Raw genomic sequence first — 12,683 nt, forward strand, 5'->3', positions numbered from 1 at the left:
TTTAAAGTAAATTAACTGTATTTTTCACATAGTAATTAATCTGCTGTACAAGCAACTGGCATCAGGTAGATGAACATCCCTAGCCACCAAACTCTACCTATAGTTCTCATTATCCAACAAGAAGATATACTGCAGGTTAAAGGTTAAGAGAATGGATATTTAAAAATCATTAATATAAACCAACAGAAACAAGAAAAAAAATCATTTAGAAACATATGCATAAGTACATTTACTGCATGAAAACAGCACAACTGATTTGAATATATCATACTAAAAATTGAAGACTTTCTAGTAGCAAAGTTCAGAAGTAAAAAAAATGGTAAATATGCAAGAGTGATTTTGTGTGCAGTTCTGGTGTCCTCAACATAGAAAGGACACAGAACTGCTGGAACACGTCCAGAGGAGGGCCACGAGGATGATCAGGGGACTGGAGCACCTCCCGTATGAAGAGAGGCTGAGGAAGTTGGGGCTGTTCAGCCTGGAGAAGAGAAGGGGCCCTATAGGGATGGTGGGGAGGGACTCTTCACTAGGGACTGTAGTGATAGGACAAGGGGTAACAGGTTAAAACTGAAACAGGGGAAGTTTAGATTGGATATAAGGAGGAAGTTCTTCCGTGTTAGGGTGGTGAGGCACTGGAATGAGCTGCCCAGGGAAGCTGTGAATGCTTCATCCCTGGCAGTGTTCAAGGCCAGGCTGGACGAAGCCTTGGGTGGGATGGTTTAGTGTGAGGTGTCCCTGCCCATGGTGGGTGGGGTGGAACTAGATGATCTTGAGGTACTTTCCAACCCTAACTATTCTAGGATTCTATGATTCTAAGTATTGTAGGATTCCACTTTTAAACAAAAATCGTCTTTTCAAATCCTAACACTTATCAAGTAGGTAGAAAACTTTTGAAAGAAGTTACACTGTTAAGCCCCACATGACTGCTACAAACACCAAAACGTAAGTTATGTTAATTATTTAAACCGTGCTAGCATTTGTAAGTATGTATTTTAAAAGGTCAAATAAACCTATTTTAACAAAACTGGAAAGACTGAAGTGTTTAAGAAACACTACATAGTTATACACATTTTTGGTTTGTGTTTCTAAAACACAAACAGGTTTGTATCTCTTATCCTGTAAAGTAAATTGGTGTCATTTACCTTAAAAGTTGTCTCAGGTTCTTGCAGTTCTGGACTTGATGGAACTGAGAGTCGAATATCCTGGAGTGACACATTTTCATCATTCTAGCAGAGAATACAGCCAAGAACAATACATCAAATTACTTGCTGAAACAACTCCCTTGCAAACTTGCTTTCAAAGAAGGAGATACATCACCTCTCTGTGGAACCAGTTGCAATACCTGACCTCTGCCACCATGAGTTTTCCTTTTTTTTTTTTCCCCCTGACAGGAGAGCCTCCCTTGCTGCAGCATGTGTACAGTGTCCAAATAAGGACCATGAACAGCCTTTCCTCACAAAGCTTAAGGAACAGCTGCAGCTATATCAAAGTATGATGATTCTGCACAAAAATCTGGCACAAATTGGCCATTGTGCTCAAATGTGTTATACAAGGAAGGAATGGTGATGCTATGTTATCTTAAAAGCTTTTTTTTCCTTTAGTATCCATTCAAATCATGTGTGAGCAATATCAAAATATACAGCCAAAATATTTCAGCTAGGAATTCTTAACTAAAAAAGCAACATTTGCTACTGTGCAGACTAATACAAAACGAATTTACAGCCATCAGAACTAAATATCAATTACAAAAACTGTAACTACACAAAGCTATTCTTTCCCCTGCCATGACAGCCACGAATTCTGAAATTAAGCACAGCAAGTAAAAACAGAAATAACAACCAAAGATGCTAAAAAACATGACTGCATAGGTATGCCCTGAAGCACTTACACTCCCGTGACAAACACACACACAGAGCCATTATGTGCAGTACTCAAACCTGTGGCACTCATGCCTCAAAAGGTTGAGGTAGGTTGCACAGTCAAGTCACAAACTGAACAAACTGATGGTTTATTCTTGTGTTATGTTCTCAGGTTTGTCCCATGATGTCCTGACTAATCGCTGTGATATCAAAGAACAGTACAGTTATTTTTTTGGTCATGCAATATCATAACCCCATTTCCTTGGTGTAAAAAGGTTTATTTCCCCTCACCTCCCTCTCTGACCATCTCCATCTGCTACCTCCTTAAATACAAACATTTTACTTTATATTTTTTCAGGTTCTCAGACTTAAGTATCTTTACCCAATGACCTTACTGCTTAACACTGAATTTGCAGAATACAAGAGCAGCCTATGTCAAAACCTGTCTAAAACCACTCTAAGCCTCAGACAGCAACTCCTCAAACCCACAAGAGTAAAACTGCTGCTCATATGCTAAGGATCAATTAAGGGAAAAACCAACAACAGACCTATACATCTTCTTGGTATCTTTTTTGCTTTTTAATCCACAAGAAATATCTTACAAATTTAACTAAATTACAGATAAACATTGAGATTGCCCAGATGCAAATAAGCAAAAAATTAAGTTAATTGAACTTTTAACAATTCAATTTTTACTTTTTCCTAGTCACCAATTACTTCCAACCAAAATATACAGAACCAACACCAGTCTTAAATGGTAAGAGTACCAAGAACTACCATAAAAATCCAAACTGCTTTTACCACACTACAGACAGTTAAATTCATTTCACTTAGGTTTAATTTTATGATTTGCATTTCTTTGGTATTGGTTTGTTTCTAGTTAGCTTGTTTTTTGTGTTGGCTTTGGGTTTGGTTGTCGGTTTTTTTGGTTACTGTTGTTGGTTGTTTTTTGGAGGGGGTTTGCTTTTTCTTTTCAATTTTTGGCCTTTCCCCACCCCCACCCCCCTTCTTTTTAAATGCTACCAATTGTGAGAGAAGTCAAATTTCAAGGCTTCTGACTCCTTAGCATAGCAAATACTTCAGCTTACACTGTCCAACACACAGCTGTGTTCAATTCACAAGTAGCAGTTTGTCCATTCTGGGCAAATCACCAGCAAATGACAGACTGACAAAGCAGCAGTTTACAGTCTATGTTATGAACAACTTCTAAGAGAGTATTTTTAAAAAATTGACAAAATAATAAACACACATTATTTAAAAAAATATTTATAAAATGCTAGAGGAAATGATTAACTAGAATCATAGAATCATTTACAGATTAACATATACTTTAAGTTTTATTTTATATAAAATAACTATATTTCTTATATATTACAGTTCATCAACATTTTTTATTTTAAATAACTATTCATGCAAACACATGCACTCATAAGAAAAGCTACAACAGATGGTCTCATTTATAATTGTGAAAGACTAATCAAAGGAATGGAAAAAACACAGAAGAGGTTAACCTAGTATGTTACTATCCTCTGGTGATTCTCCAGTGATTTAAATCAAGTACTCCAACAATATAACTGACTAATATTCACTAGCAAAGCAAGAACTAAGTTCATTTGCATCAATTCCCTTACCACTGCCTTAATTATCTTAACACATATAATGCACACAGGTCAATGGAAAATAAAATTCAGTTCTAACACGATCTGCGGGACTTTAAGAATCCAGTTGTGAACAAATGCTAAGATAAATCTATGGTCTTGTTCAGCTTTTTCCTTCCTGCTTATCACTTTGCTAAAATGAGACTGGGGAGGATGAAATCAGCAGAATAAAGACTACCCACGTACAAAACCAACCAACCAACCAAAAAAACCCAAAAAAGCCCCCCAAAAATTCAAATTTGCAAATAGACAACAGAATTACAAGATAAATGAAACTGGTTATATGCATGTGCTATTTTTGGTAGCCTAGAAATTATATACCAAGATATCATCAAATTTGAGAAACTTGGAAAAAACATATATTTTTAACTTCTAGGTAAAATAACAATAAGCTTCATAAAAAGATATCATGGCATTGCAATAGACACTATAAAATGCTGCAACCAGTTGGTTTTTACCTCACCAACATTTTTATAATAGTAGAAAACATTATTTATTACAGTATAATTACATCTGCAGAAGAGTTGCACTAGCCTCATTTGTGCCAAATATAAAAGATGCTTGCAAAAAACAAGAACTTAGGATAGTTTGTTAGTCATATTAAAAATAATAAAAATGCTTATGAAATGCATCAAAAAACTATTACTTACAATCAGCAACAAAACATTTTAACTGCTTTAGCAGAAAATGGCTTTTGAAAAACAGCAGCAGCAGAAGGAAGAAACAGTTGTCAGTATTTGTAACTATTTCCTAAATTTAAAACATTGCAACAAACAGCTGAAACCTCATACATTCTGACAATCCCAGTACAGTTACTTTTAAACATTACTTGCAGTTTAGGTCTCAAAATAACTTGCAGTATGTAAACTAACAGAGGACTAATGCTGCAGACACTCCCATTTAATTAGTTATCAAGGAACAGCCTTCAGTTACAGGCTCGATTATTTTAACCAGATATAAATTCATATATACATGTATTTGCATATGATATTTAATCAAGATCATTGCTCATTTAAGAAACAGTCAAGTACTATGGCAGTGACTTATTAGTTCATAGTCCTTTTCTTGGTGCTATGCTTATCAGCAACCCATTTGAGTCACTCTTTGTCTACAATGATTTTCAACTTAATCACATTTATTGGAAGGGTTTTGCTGGACTTAAGTCAACAGCATACACTTCATCTTTTGTCCAGTTCTGGGTGATCCCTATGTAACAAATTGAGGGAATCAAACGCCTCATGTTTTAAAGTGGCTTATAAAGTTATAGCAAACCTGGAGTCAGAAGCCATTACAAAATACCTCTTCACACTTGTCTACAAAAAGTTAGTGTAAAGGTTTTCATCCAGAGCAACCTATTTGTCTTGGAGTATTCTAAAAGAGGTTGAAGGGAGTTGGTGTGTGGATTCCACATACCCCTGGCTACATATTAAGTGCCTATGTAACAAATCCAAAGGATTTAACTATCAAAGTAGTCAGATTTCAGATTGAATATCATTTCAGCTTCATATTTCATTTCAAAGGGGACCTACTCAGAAAATTGGTGACATCATCCTAGTTTTTCAGAAACCAGTCAATTTTACTATTTCAGGACAAACTCAGTGAAATCTAGAGATACAATTGTTAATTTTACATACAGGTAAAATATGTAACAATCCTTTCTTCCCTAAGTGATAATGCTGTCATGCACCTTATTTCTCTGGACAATTATTTTTGTACATTTAAAACATTTTTACATACCCAGTTCCAAATGTTACATGTCCAAGACACTTCTCAAGTCTACATGTCATTTTTAATCCATCCCAAGATCATGAGCTAAAGGTTATGGGAATAACCCTCCATCATGGCTGCCACAGGTACAGCACAACTCATCCAAAGAGCCAGATACTGAAATTCATATTTTTGAGTGGATGTATTCAATATGTTCTCATGACAGTATTTTGTGTGAAAACTCCAGTATGAATGACACACATATATACCTGTGCTTGCTTTACCTTCCTAAATTCCCAAAGAACTGACTTGCACTCCATAAATAATAATCTGTCACTACAGTGTTTAGTATTTGGCTTACCAAAAGTAGTATAAGATACAAGTATTTTGTCAAGAACAGCCTAATAAAAAATGCTTCTTTCTAAGTTAGTCTCGCTAACTTTCTAACCTACTGTGCTTATTATACACAGCAGCAGTTTACCTACTAGACTGTTTGGCTTTGAGCACTGCAGTATTTTTGCAGATAAGCAGCAGCTCAAAAATGCCACACTGGCCTGTAACTCTCAGCAATTACATGTTCTCATCTTCTGAGCCTCTCTATAAAAAAAAGAAAACAACCAACAAAAAACACCAAACCATAAACAAACCCCCAAACAAACAAACCACCAATCAAAAGAAAAGTCAAGCTCCATGACTAAAGAGAAAATAATAGATCCTGGAATACATTTCAACATTACAAACGTGCCTCCTATACAGCATACAGACAGTGCAGATGTTCTTACTGCCTTTTCTTTCCATCTTCCCTTCTCCCTTTGCTTGCTTTGGGTAATATCACTTTCAGGCTTTATCTAAAAACACACACAAACAAAACAAAACAAAGAGGTACAGAACTTCTAGAAGAGATGAGATTAAGGGTATCCTCTCTCAGAAAAGACCTCCTATATTGCCTCAGAAGAAACCTCCCATATTGCCTCAGAAAAAAATACAGATATCAAAGCTTAACAACAGTAATTATTTTCATTATACTAATGTATTTTAAAGTCTTCTATTTACAAAAAAATAACCCATTAGAAGCAAAAGCTTTTTCAGAAATTATTTTGTGATTCCCTAACAGCCTAAACTGCCTTTTAATCCCCAGGATGTTTAAAAAATACGCCACTAACAATATACTAATAATTTAATCTTTAAAATTCTGCCAACATTCCAGCATCCACAGCTCAGGAAGAAGTTGAAAAATGTTAAATATTTCTGAAGTTTACCAAGGTTTATTAAAGTTTTCTCAAGGTCTAGCCTTTGAATGCCAATTCAAAGTTTCCTTTGGTACAAATTTCTTGTTTGAACAGTATCCTTTGCTAACAACATTTTTTTAACGACAGAAAAAAAATTAAGTGTCCTTCAATTAGGGGGTGCTATTCACTTGCTCACTACCTGGCATTTTGAGTGTAGCTTCATTCAAATACTGCTGCAGACAACTGACATACATTTTTCACTGTCCACTGTCAAATGCTGTTATAATGACAGTCCAACAACTAACTGTTTAAACTTAAAATTTTCCAATTTTATTTGCTATTGTTTGTTAATTTCTTTGATTCTGTCTCTTTCAATTATAGTTAAGTCACTGAGGTGAACTATTTTGTGGCTAAGGAATAAAGCAACAACTGTAGGTGCAATTCATACAACTTAATGCATGACACAAACCTGCGTATTTCATTCATTAAATCCGTTTCTTCAGGCCTCTTATAACAAAGATAAGTACCTCCTGCAGATCTCACCAGATGCAAAAAGAAGGGAACACAATGAATATGTACTTCAAAAGTATGTGACTTACGAATCTAAAGCCTCTGCAAAAATATATTGGTACATTTAACAATGTCACACTGTAGACTATACGTTCATTCATATCTCTTCATATAAATGGACTAGTCATACCTGATAAGTTATAATAAAGGTATGTACTTGAAAATTATTTTTTTTTTCTCATTCATGAATGGTGAGTTGAAAAGTAATATATAAAACTTGCCTCCCCTAAAAAAAAAGGGCTTCACAGATCTCATGGCCCAGTGAACCTCTTCATCTTTCAGTTCCCCTTAAAATATCAGTAAGTACTTATCTGAAATAAGACAGATGGTTGTGAATTATTGCTGCCAGTCTTGAGAGGAAGTTACTACAGAGGATGGGCCAATCCTTGCCTAGATCAAAGGCTCTAGGGCATGAGAAATAGTACAATTCTTATTTTAAAATGGATGTGCTAACACTTTAGTTCTGTAGCCTTATCTGGCAAGTTGAGTAGCAAGTTTAAAAAACTGAGGAGGAAGAAGGAAGATATTTTTAAGATCAGAAGAAAACTTACTTCAAGCATGCAAACTGAGTACCTCAGTCAATGTTTAAGAGGCATTAACATCTAGATGTCAATTATTACTAGAGTTAGATGTCCAAAGCATTTTCTTTTTCCAATATAAAGTTAATGCTCCAGTTAAATATTAAGTGAGAACATTCACCAGTAGTTTAACATCTTCCTGTAAACAGTTGCAACTGCATTTAGTGCAAAAAGAACGTACATTTTTATACCAGCTCCTACAGAGTGAACATTACTGCACTGTCAGAGGTTATACTTACTCAAGTGAAAATTTTAAAAACCTCTGCATGAGATGAAACACCTGTTCTGGATTCTCTGAAGATACAGAAAGAGGACAGTATGTGAGGAGTAAGCACACAGCATGTGTACTGCTGGCATTGTTACCCTGGTCACACAGAGTTCAGAGAAGGCTAGACTACTCAAAGAACTACTTATTTTTTCCAAGCAGAACTGGCAACACAACACCAAACCCTTCCTGTTGCAGCAATATTCAGGATAATTTATATACAGTTATGTGAACTACCATCACAGCAATGAATCCAGTATAGCACATTAAGTTTCCCTAGGAGTCTACTAGGTATATATTCATTACATGCTATGTTCTACAGTAAGCCACAATACAGTTGATTAGATAATTGTATAAAATTGCTTTTAATTAGTGTATCTTACTATCTTGCTGTAACTGCTCCTCTGAGCCCTCATGCCTAAGACGTGACTACAGCTCTATTTCTACCTATCCAAATTAAATAATATTGCTAGAACTTGTAACTGCAAAAAGATAACACACATTAAAAAGTACACAAGAGTAGAACAAACATTCCAAAGTCCACTGATGAGTTTTGGAAGCAGCAATTCAAGAAAGGGGACATTTACGTCAGGAAAATACAAAGTATGCTTAGCAAAGTTTGAAGGGAAGAATATTTGTTGTTACAAAACTCACACTTAAAGGGTGGGAGGGGAGAAGATCAAGCTTTTTGCAAGAGGAGCAGTAAATTCTGAAGAACATACATCTTGGGAGGTAACAGTTTCTTCTGTGATTTTAAGGGTTTTTTTTTTTTAAAAAGCTTAATCTGAGCTACCTGAGGTAAGGTTTGTTTTCTGTAAGCTTTATAGAAATGTGGCTATTATAAATTAGAGTGAGATTTAAAATTCAACATTCTGCATGCAACACATTATTTGGCTGTACATGCACACCTTTACATAATGAACTACACATGGACGGATCATCTATCTAGTTGTTTAACTGTGCTTGTGTTAAAGCTCTGGATAAAGAGTTTACTGCTACCTCATGTACCAATCGCCTGCATGAGGCTGTGTTGTGGTTTAAACCCAATCAGCCATCAATCACGCAGTCACTCTCTCACTCCCCCCCACTTCTTCCCCCTGCTCCCAGAGAAATGGGGAAGAGAATCAAAAGAATACAACTCCCACAGGTTGAGATAAGAACAGTTTAATAACTAAGGTATAACACAAATCACTACTGCTACCACCAATAATAATAATAACAAGGGGAGAGAATACAACACCTCACCACCAGTCAACCAATAACATGCCCCACCCAGCCCGACCGAGCACTGACCGATACCTTGTCCAACCCCCGTAGTGTACTAGCCCTTCTGGGGTAACTCTCAGTTACATCCTGGGCATGAAGTGCTATGGTATGGAATACTTCTTTGGTCAGTGTGGGACAGGTGTCCTGTCTCTGCTTCCTCCCGGCTCCCACTCCTCCCTGGCAGAGCATGAGGCTCACAAAGTCATTGGTCAGTCTAAACATTTGAGCAGTAACTAAAAACATCGGTGTTATCAGCTCTGTTCCCAGGCTGAAAGTCAAAACCACAGCACTGCACCAGCTACTAAGAAGGAGAAAAATGACTGCTACTGCTGAACCCAGGACAGGCTGTTGGGAGTCTCAGTTCATGCTTTCCACTACTGAGGCACTAGGTTCTAAGAACACACCCTCCCTCCCTTTGACGCTCCATATTTTTTGTTCCAATTGTATTTCTGATTTTGTCAGTGGAAAAGCATCTCAAGTATCCTCTGTTACCACAGGAAACAAATGGTCACATTTCTAATAGGCACAGTCATAACCTTTAAGTAGCCTCTAGGTTGATTTGCTTTTTGTTTTGCTGTTTTGTTTTAGTACCTTACTTTTAAGGCACCAACTTATTTACACTATGTTATCCTGTTAGAAAAAGAATAGAAGTATATCTAGTGTTAAACAGAACATCATACAGATACTTTTCAATGCTAATTTGTCTATGATTCCAAAATGTCTCATGGACTTTTTTTTTAATAGTTAAGCACTTTTTGTAGCTGAAATGCCATACTTCTTGTGGAGTCATCCAGCAGTTTACCAGCTCCCACCATTTGCCAAGTTTTGAGGTGAAATGAAAAAACTCCTTAAAAGGTTATAACAATTCAGTAATTTCATACACCAGAAAGGTTAAATTTGAGCACTTTCAATAGAGAAGACCCTGTAGGATTTACTCAGCTTCTTGTCAAAACACACAAAGAAGGTGAAATGAATAAGAAAAACAAATATCTTCTTAAGAAGAAGCTATTAGCATTGACTTGTGGAACACAAGTTTGATCAATGGGATTGATTTTAGCATTTTTTAATTTTTTTTTTCTCACAGCTTTTTAGGATCTTAGTAAGGATATACAATATTTTATAAATAAAAGCTTGTGTTAACATCTACTGATATTTCTCTCTTATTTAGCATTATTTCCTCAGAGATGCAGAACAGTAATATAATATTTCATATTTTTTGCAGTTAGTAAAGTGGTAAAAAAGCAGAAAAAGTACTCATTTCGATGGCAGTAAAAAGTGCTCATTTTCTTGAGCACTCTAACTCAATGTATAACAGAAATTACAATAGCCTAATAAGCCTGAACAGAATAATAGCCAATCCAGGCTCACTCTCAAATATATGTTACTGCTTTTGTTCCATTTAAACAGCTCACCTGGTGCAGCAATCTCTTCAGTTTCAGTAACTGAGTTTTTACAGCTGTGCAGTCTTGGACCATGTGCCGAAGGGTCATTTCATCAAGCATCACAGTAGTCTCTGGTAAGCCCACCACTTGTCTAGAAGCCTGGTAAAAATTTGGTGCTCCATAGCTTTCAAAGTGACTAACAGGAGATTCTAGGTAGTTTGATCCCCTAAAAAAAAAAAAAAAAATAACAAAATAGAAAACCCCTAAGACATATATATATTAAAACCACAGCAGTTGCACACTACAGCTAGAGAGCATTTAGTAAAAAATGAAATGTTATGTTATGTGGGTCATATTCACATACCATGGCATACAGCAGAAAATAAATCAGAAAATGCCAATGCTATTTCACTTAAATGTTGGGCTTTCTTCCCCACTCTGAACACATCTCTTGGGGACTAATAACCCCAGTACCCTAAAAAATATTGCTATAAACTGTCGTTCAAACTAGCCTGTAAGAACTATAGGATTACATTTAATTTAAAAGCACATGAATAAGTAAAAAACTCTCTAAACTTACAAAATGCAAGTAATAAGACAGTGTAATGTTTTTCCATAGAACACATGATAAGTTAGTCAAGCATTTAGAATACCATATAAATAAAAGTAACATATGCTTGGATTAAAAACCCTGACAGAAACAAAAATATTGAAAACAAATTCTTATAAAACTCAGTGATGCGCCCACTCAGACATGTATTTACAGACATAAAACTATTCTGAAAATGTCTTGTACTCAGCATTACTTGAGACCCATTAGTGCCAAAACAGATTTCTCATGACAGTATTTTAATGATTTGGAATAAAAGAAGTTCTTTACCTGTTTAAATCATTTTTACCATGGATATAGTGATCAGTATGGCCAAGATGATAGTGATCCTGTGTATTCCATCGCTGCTGTGGTGTTCTTTTCCAGAATCCCTCCTGATGTTGTCTAGCATTTCTGTCTTGTCTGTCATAACGGTTCATATTTTCACATTCCTCTACATAAGGTTAAAAGGAAAAAAAAAAAAGGCAGCTGTAAAATTTGTTCCTATGACCTTGTAGATAAAATATTGAGTATGTGCTGGCAACAGATGCAGTGTAAAATCCATGGGGTTTTATTTTCATTAACTGATCCAAAAAATGTATGTATGTATCTTAGAACTGTCAAGCAGGTTTCTGTAACTATGTCACACTTCTACCAGTGTATGAACTTGTTACAAGCATAACAGTAACCTGTAGCAGAAACTATAGAAAACAACCTTAACAGTATTTTCAGTTTAAGCAGAAAATCATTTGGAGGAGGTAGAGCTATGGTGAAGAAAAAAAAATAAAAAAAAAAAAAAAAATCCAAGAGTAATGTTTTCCTGTCTCTCTCACTGACAGATCTTCAGGCCTTTAAAAAGTTCAAACAACAAACACAGAAAGATGACATTTTAGAAAAAGGCCAGTACTTCATTCCAAAAAGAAGAGTTTCATTTTTTAAAATACATACATCTCTCATCCTATTTATCAACTTCAGAGACATTTAATCTTTACTTACTTGGACAGAAAGCCTAATTTAAAAAAAGCAAACAAAATAATCTCTTTTTAAAACACTAACTTCTGCAAAGCAAAGCAGAGCAGATTCCACAAACTTCTTGCGGGAACAAAAGCTGTATTTGGCAACAGCTTGTAAACCACAAGAAACAAAGCCAAAACTAAGGCTATCCGTGCAGTCAGACACAGCAAAAAAAAAAAAGTAATGAGCTGCTATCCTGCCATCACACTTGCTCCTTTACTTACCCAAGGAGTTTTTGCTCACATTGTCAGTCCTTTGCTAGGAGAATAACTCTACACAGGAGAACATTGTTTTATTCGGCTGCCTACTCAGACATAGTTGCGCACAAGACGCTCATAAACAGGCCTTCCTTCCTGCTTAGTTCCCAGCCTGCGTGTTGTTGGGAAGTGAGCCCAGTTTTACCCTGTGATTTAAAACTGCCATCCTCACTCACTGCATACTTGTTGAGCTAGAACTGTTGCTATAAATAGCGTCCAAGCGGCATCCCAGACTCCAAAGTGAAACAAGGAGGGTTTCTGAGGACCTGGAAGGTCTTAAGAGGCTGATGTCACACTGCAGTCGCACAC

The 12,683-nt window shown here is 36.0% G+C and overlaps 1 protein-coding gene across 6 annotated transcripts in view; it reads right to left on the reverse strand.

Annotated features, from left to right (window-relative positions):
* Positions 1 to 12,683, reverse strand: part of CCSER2 (coiled-coil serine rich protein 2) — a 69,959-nt gene that overhangs the window by 22,791 nt on the left and 34,485 nt on the right. For all 6 annotated transcript variants that reach the window (XM_065670837.1, XM_065670834.1, XM_065670836.1 and 3 more), the window contains exons 5-7: positions 11,395 to 11,557; positions 10,545 to 10,740; positions 1,143 to 1,226 (exon numbers count right to left, since the gene is read on the reverse strand). In XM_065670837.1, the coding sequence (XP_065526909.1) occupies positions 1,143 to 1,226; positions 10,545 to 10,740; positions 11,395 to 11,557 (443 nt within the window). The remainder of the gene's footprint in view (positions 1 to 1,142; positions 1,227 to 10,544; positions 10,741 to 11,394; positions 11,558 to 12,683) is intronic.

This window comes from Lathamus discolor, chromosome 3 (assembly GCF_037157495.1).
Source record: "Lathamus discolor isolate bLatDis1 chromosome 3, bLatDis1.hap1, whole genome shotgun sequence".
Classification (NCBI taxonomy): Eukaryota; Metazoa; Chordata; class Aves; order Psittaciformes; family Psittacidae; genus Lathamus; species Lathamus discolor.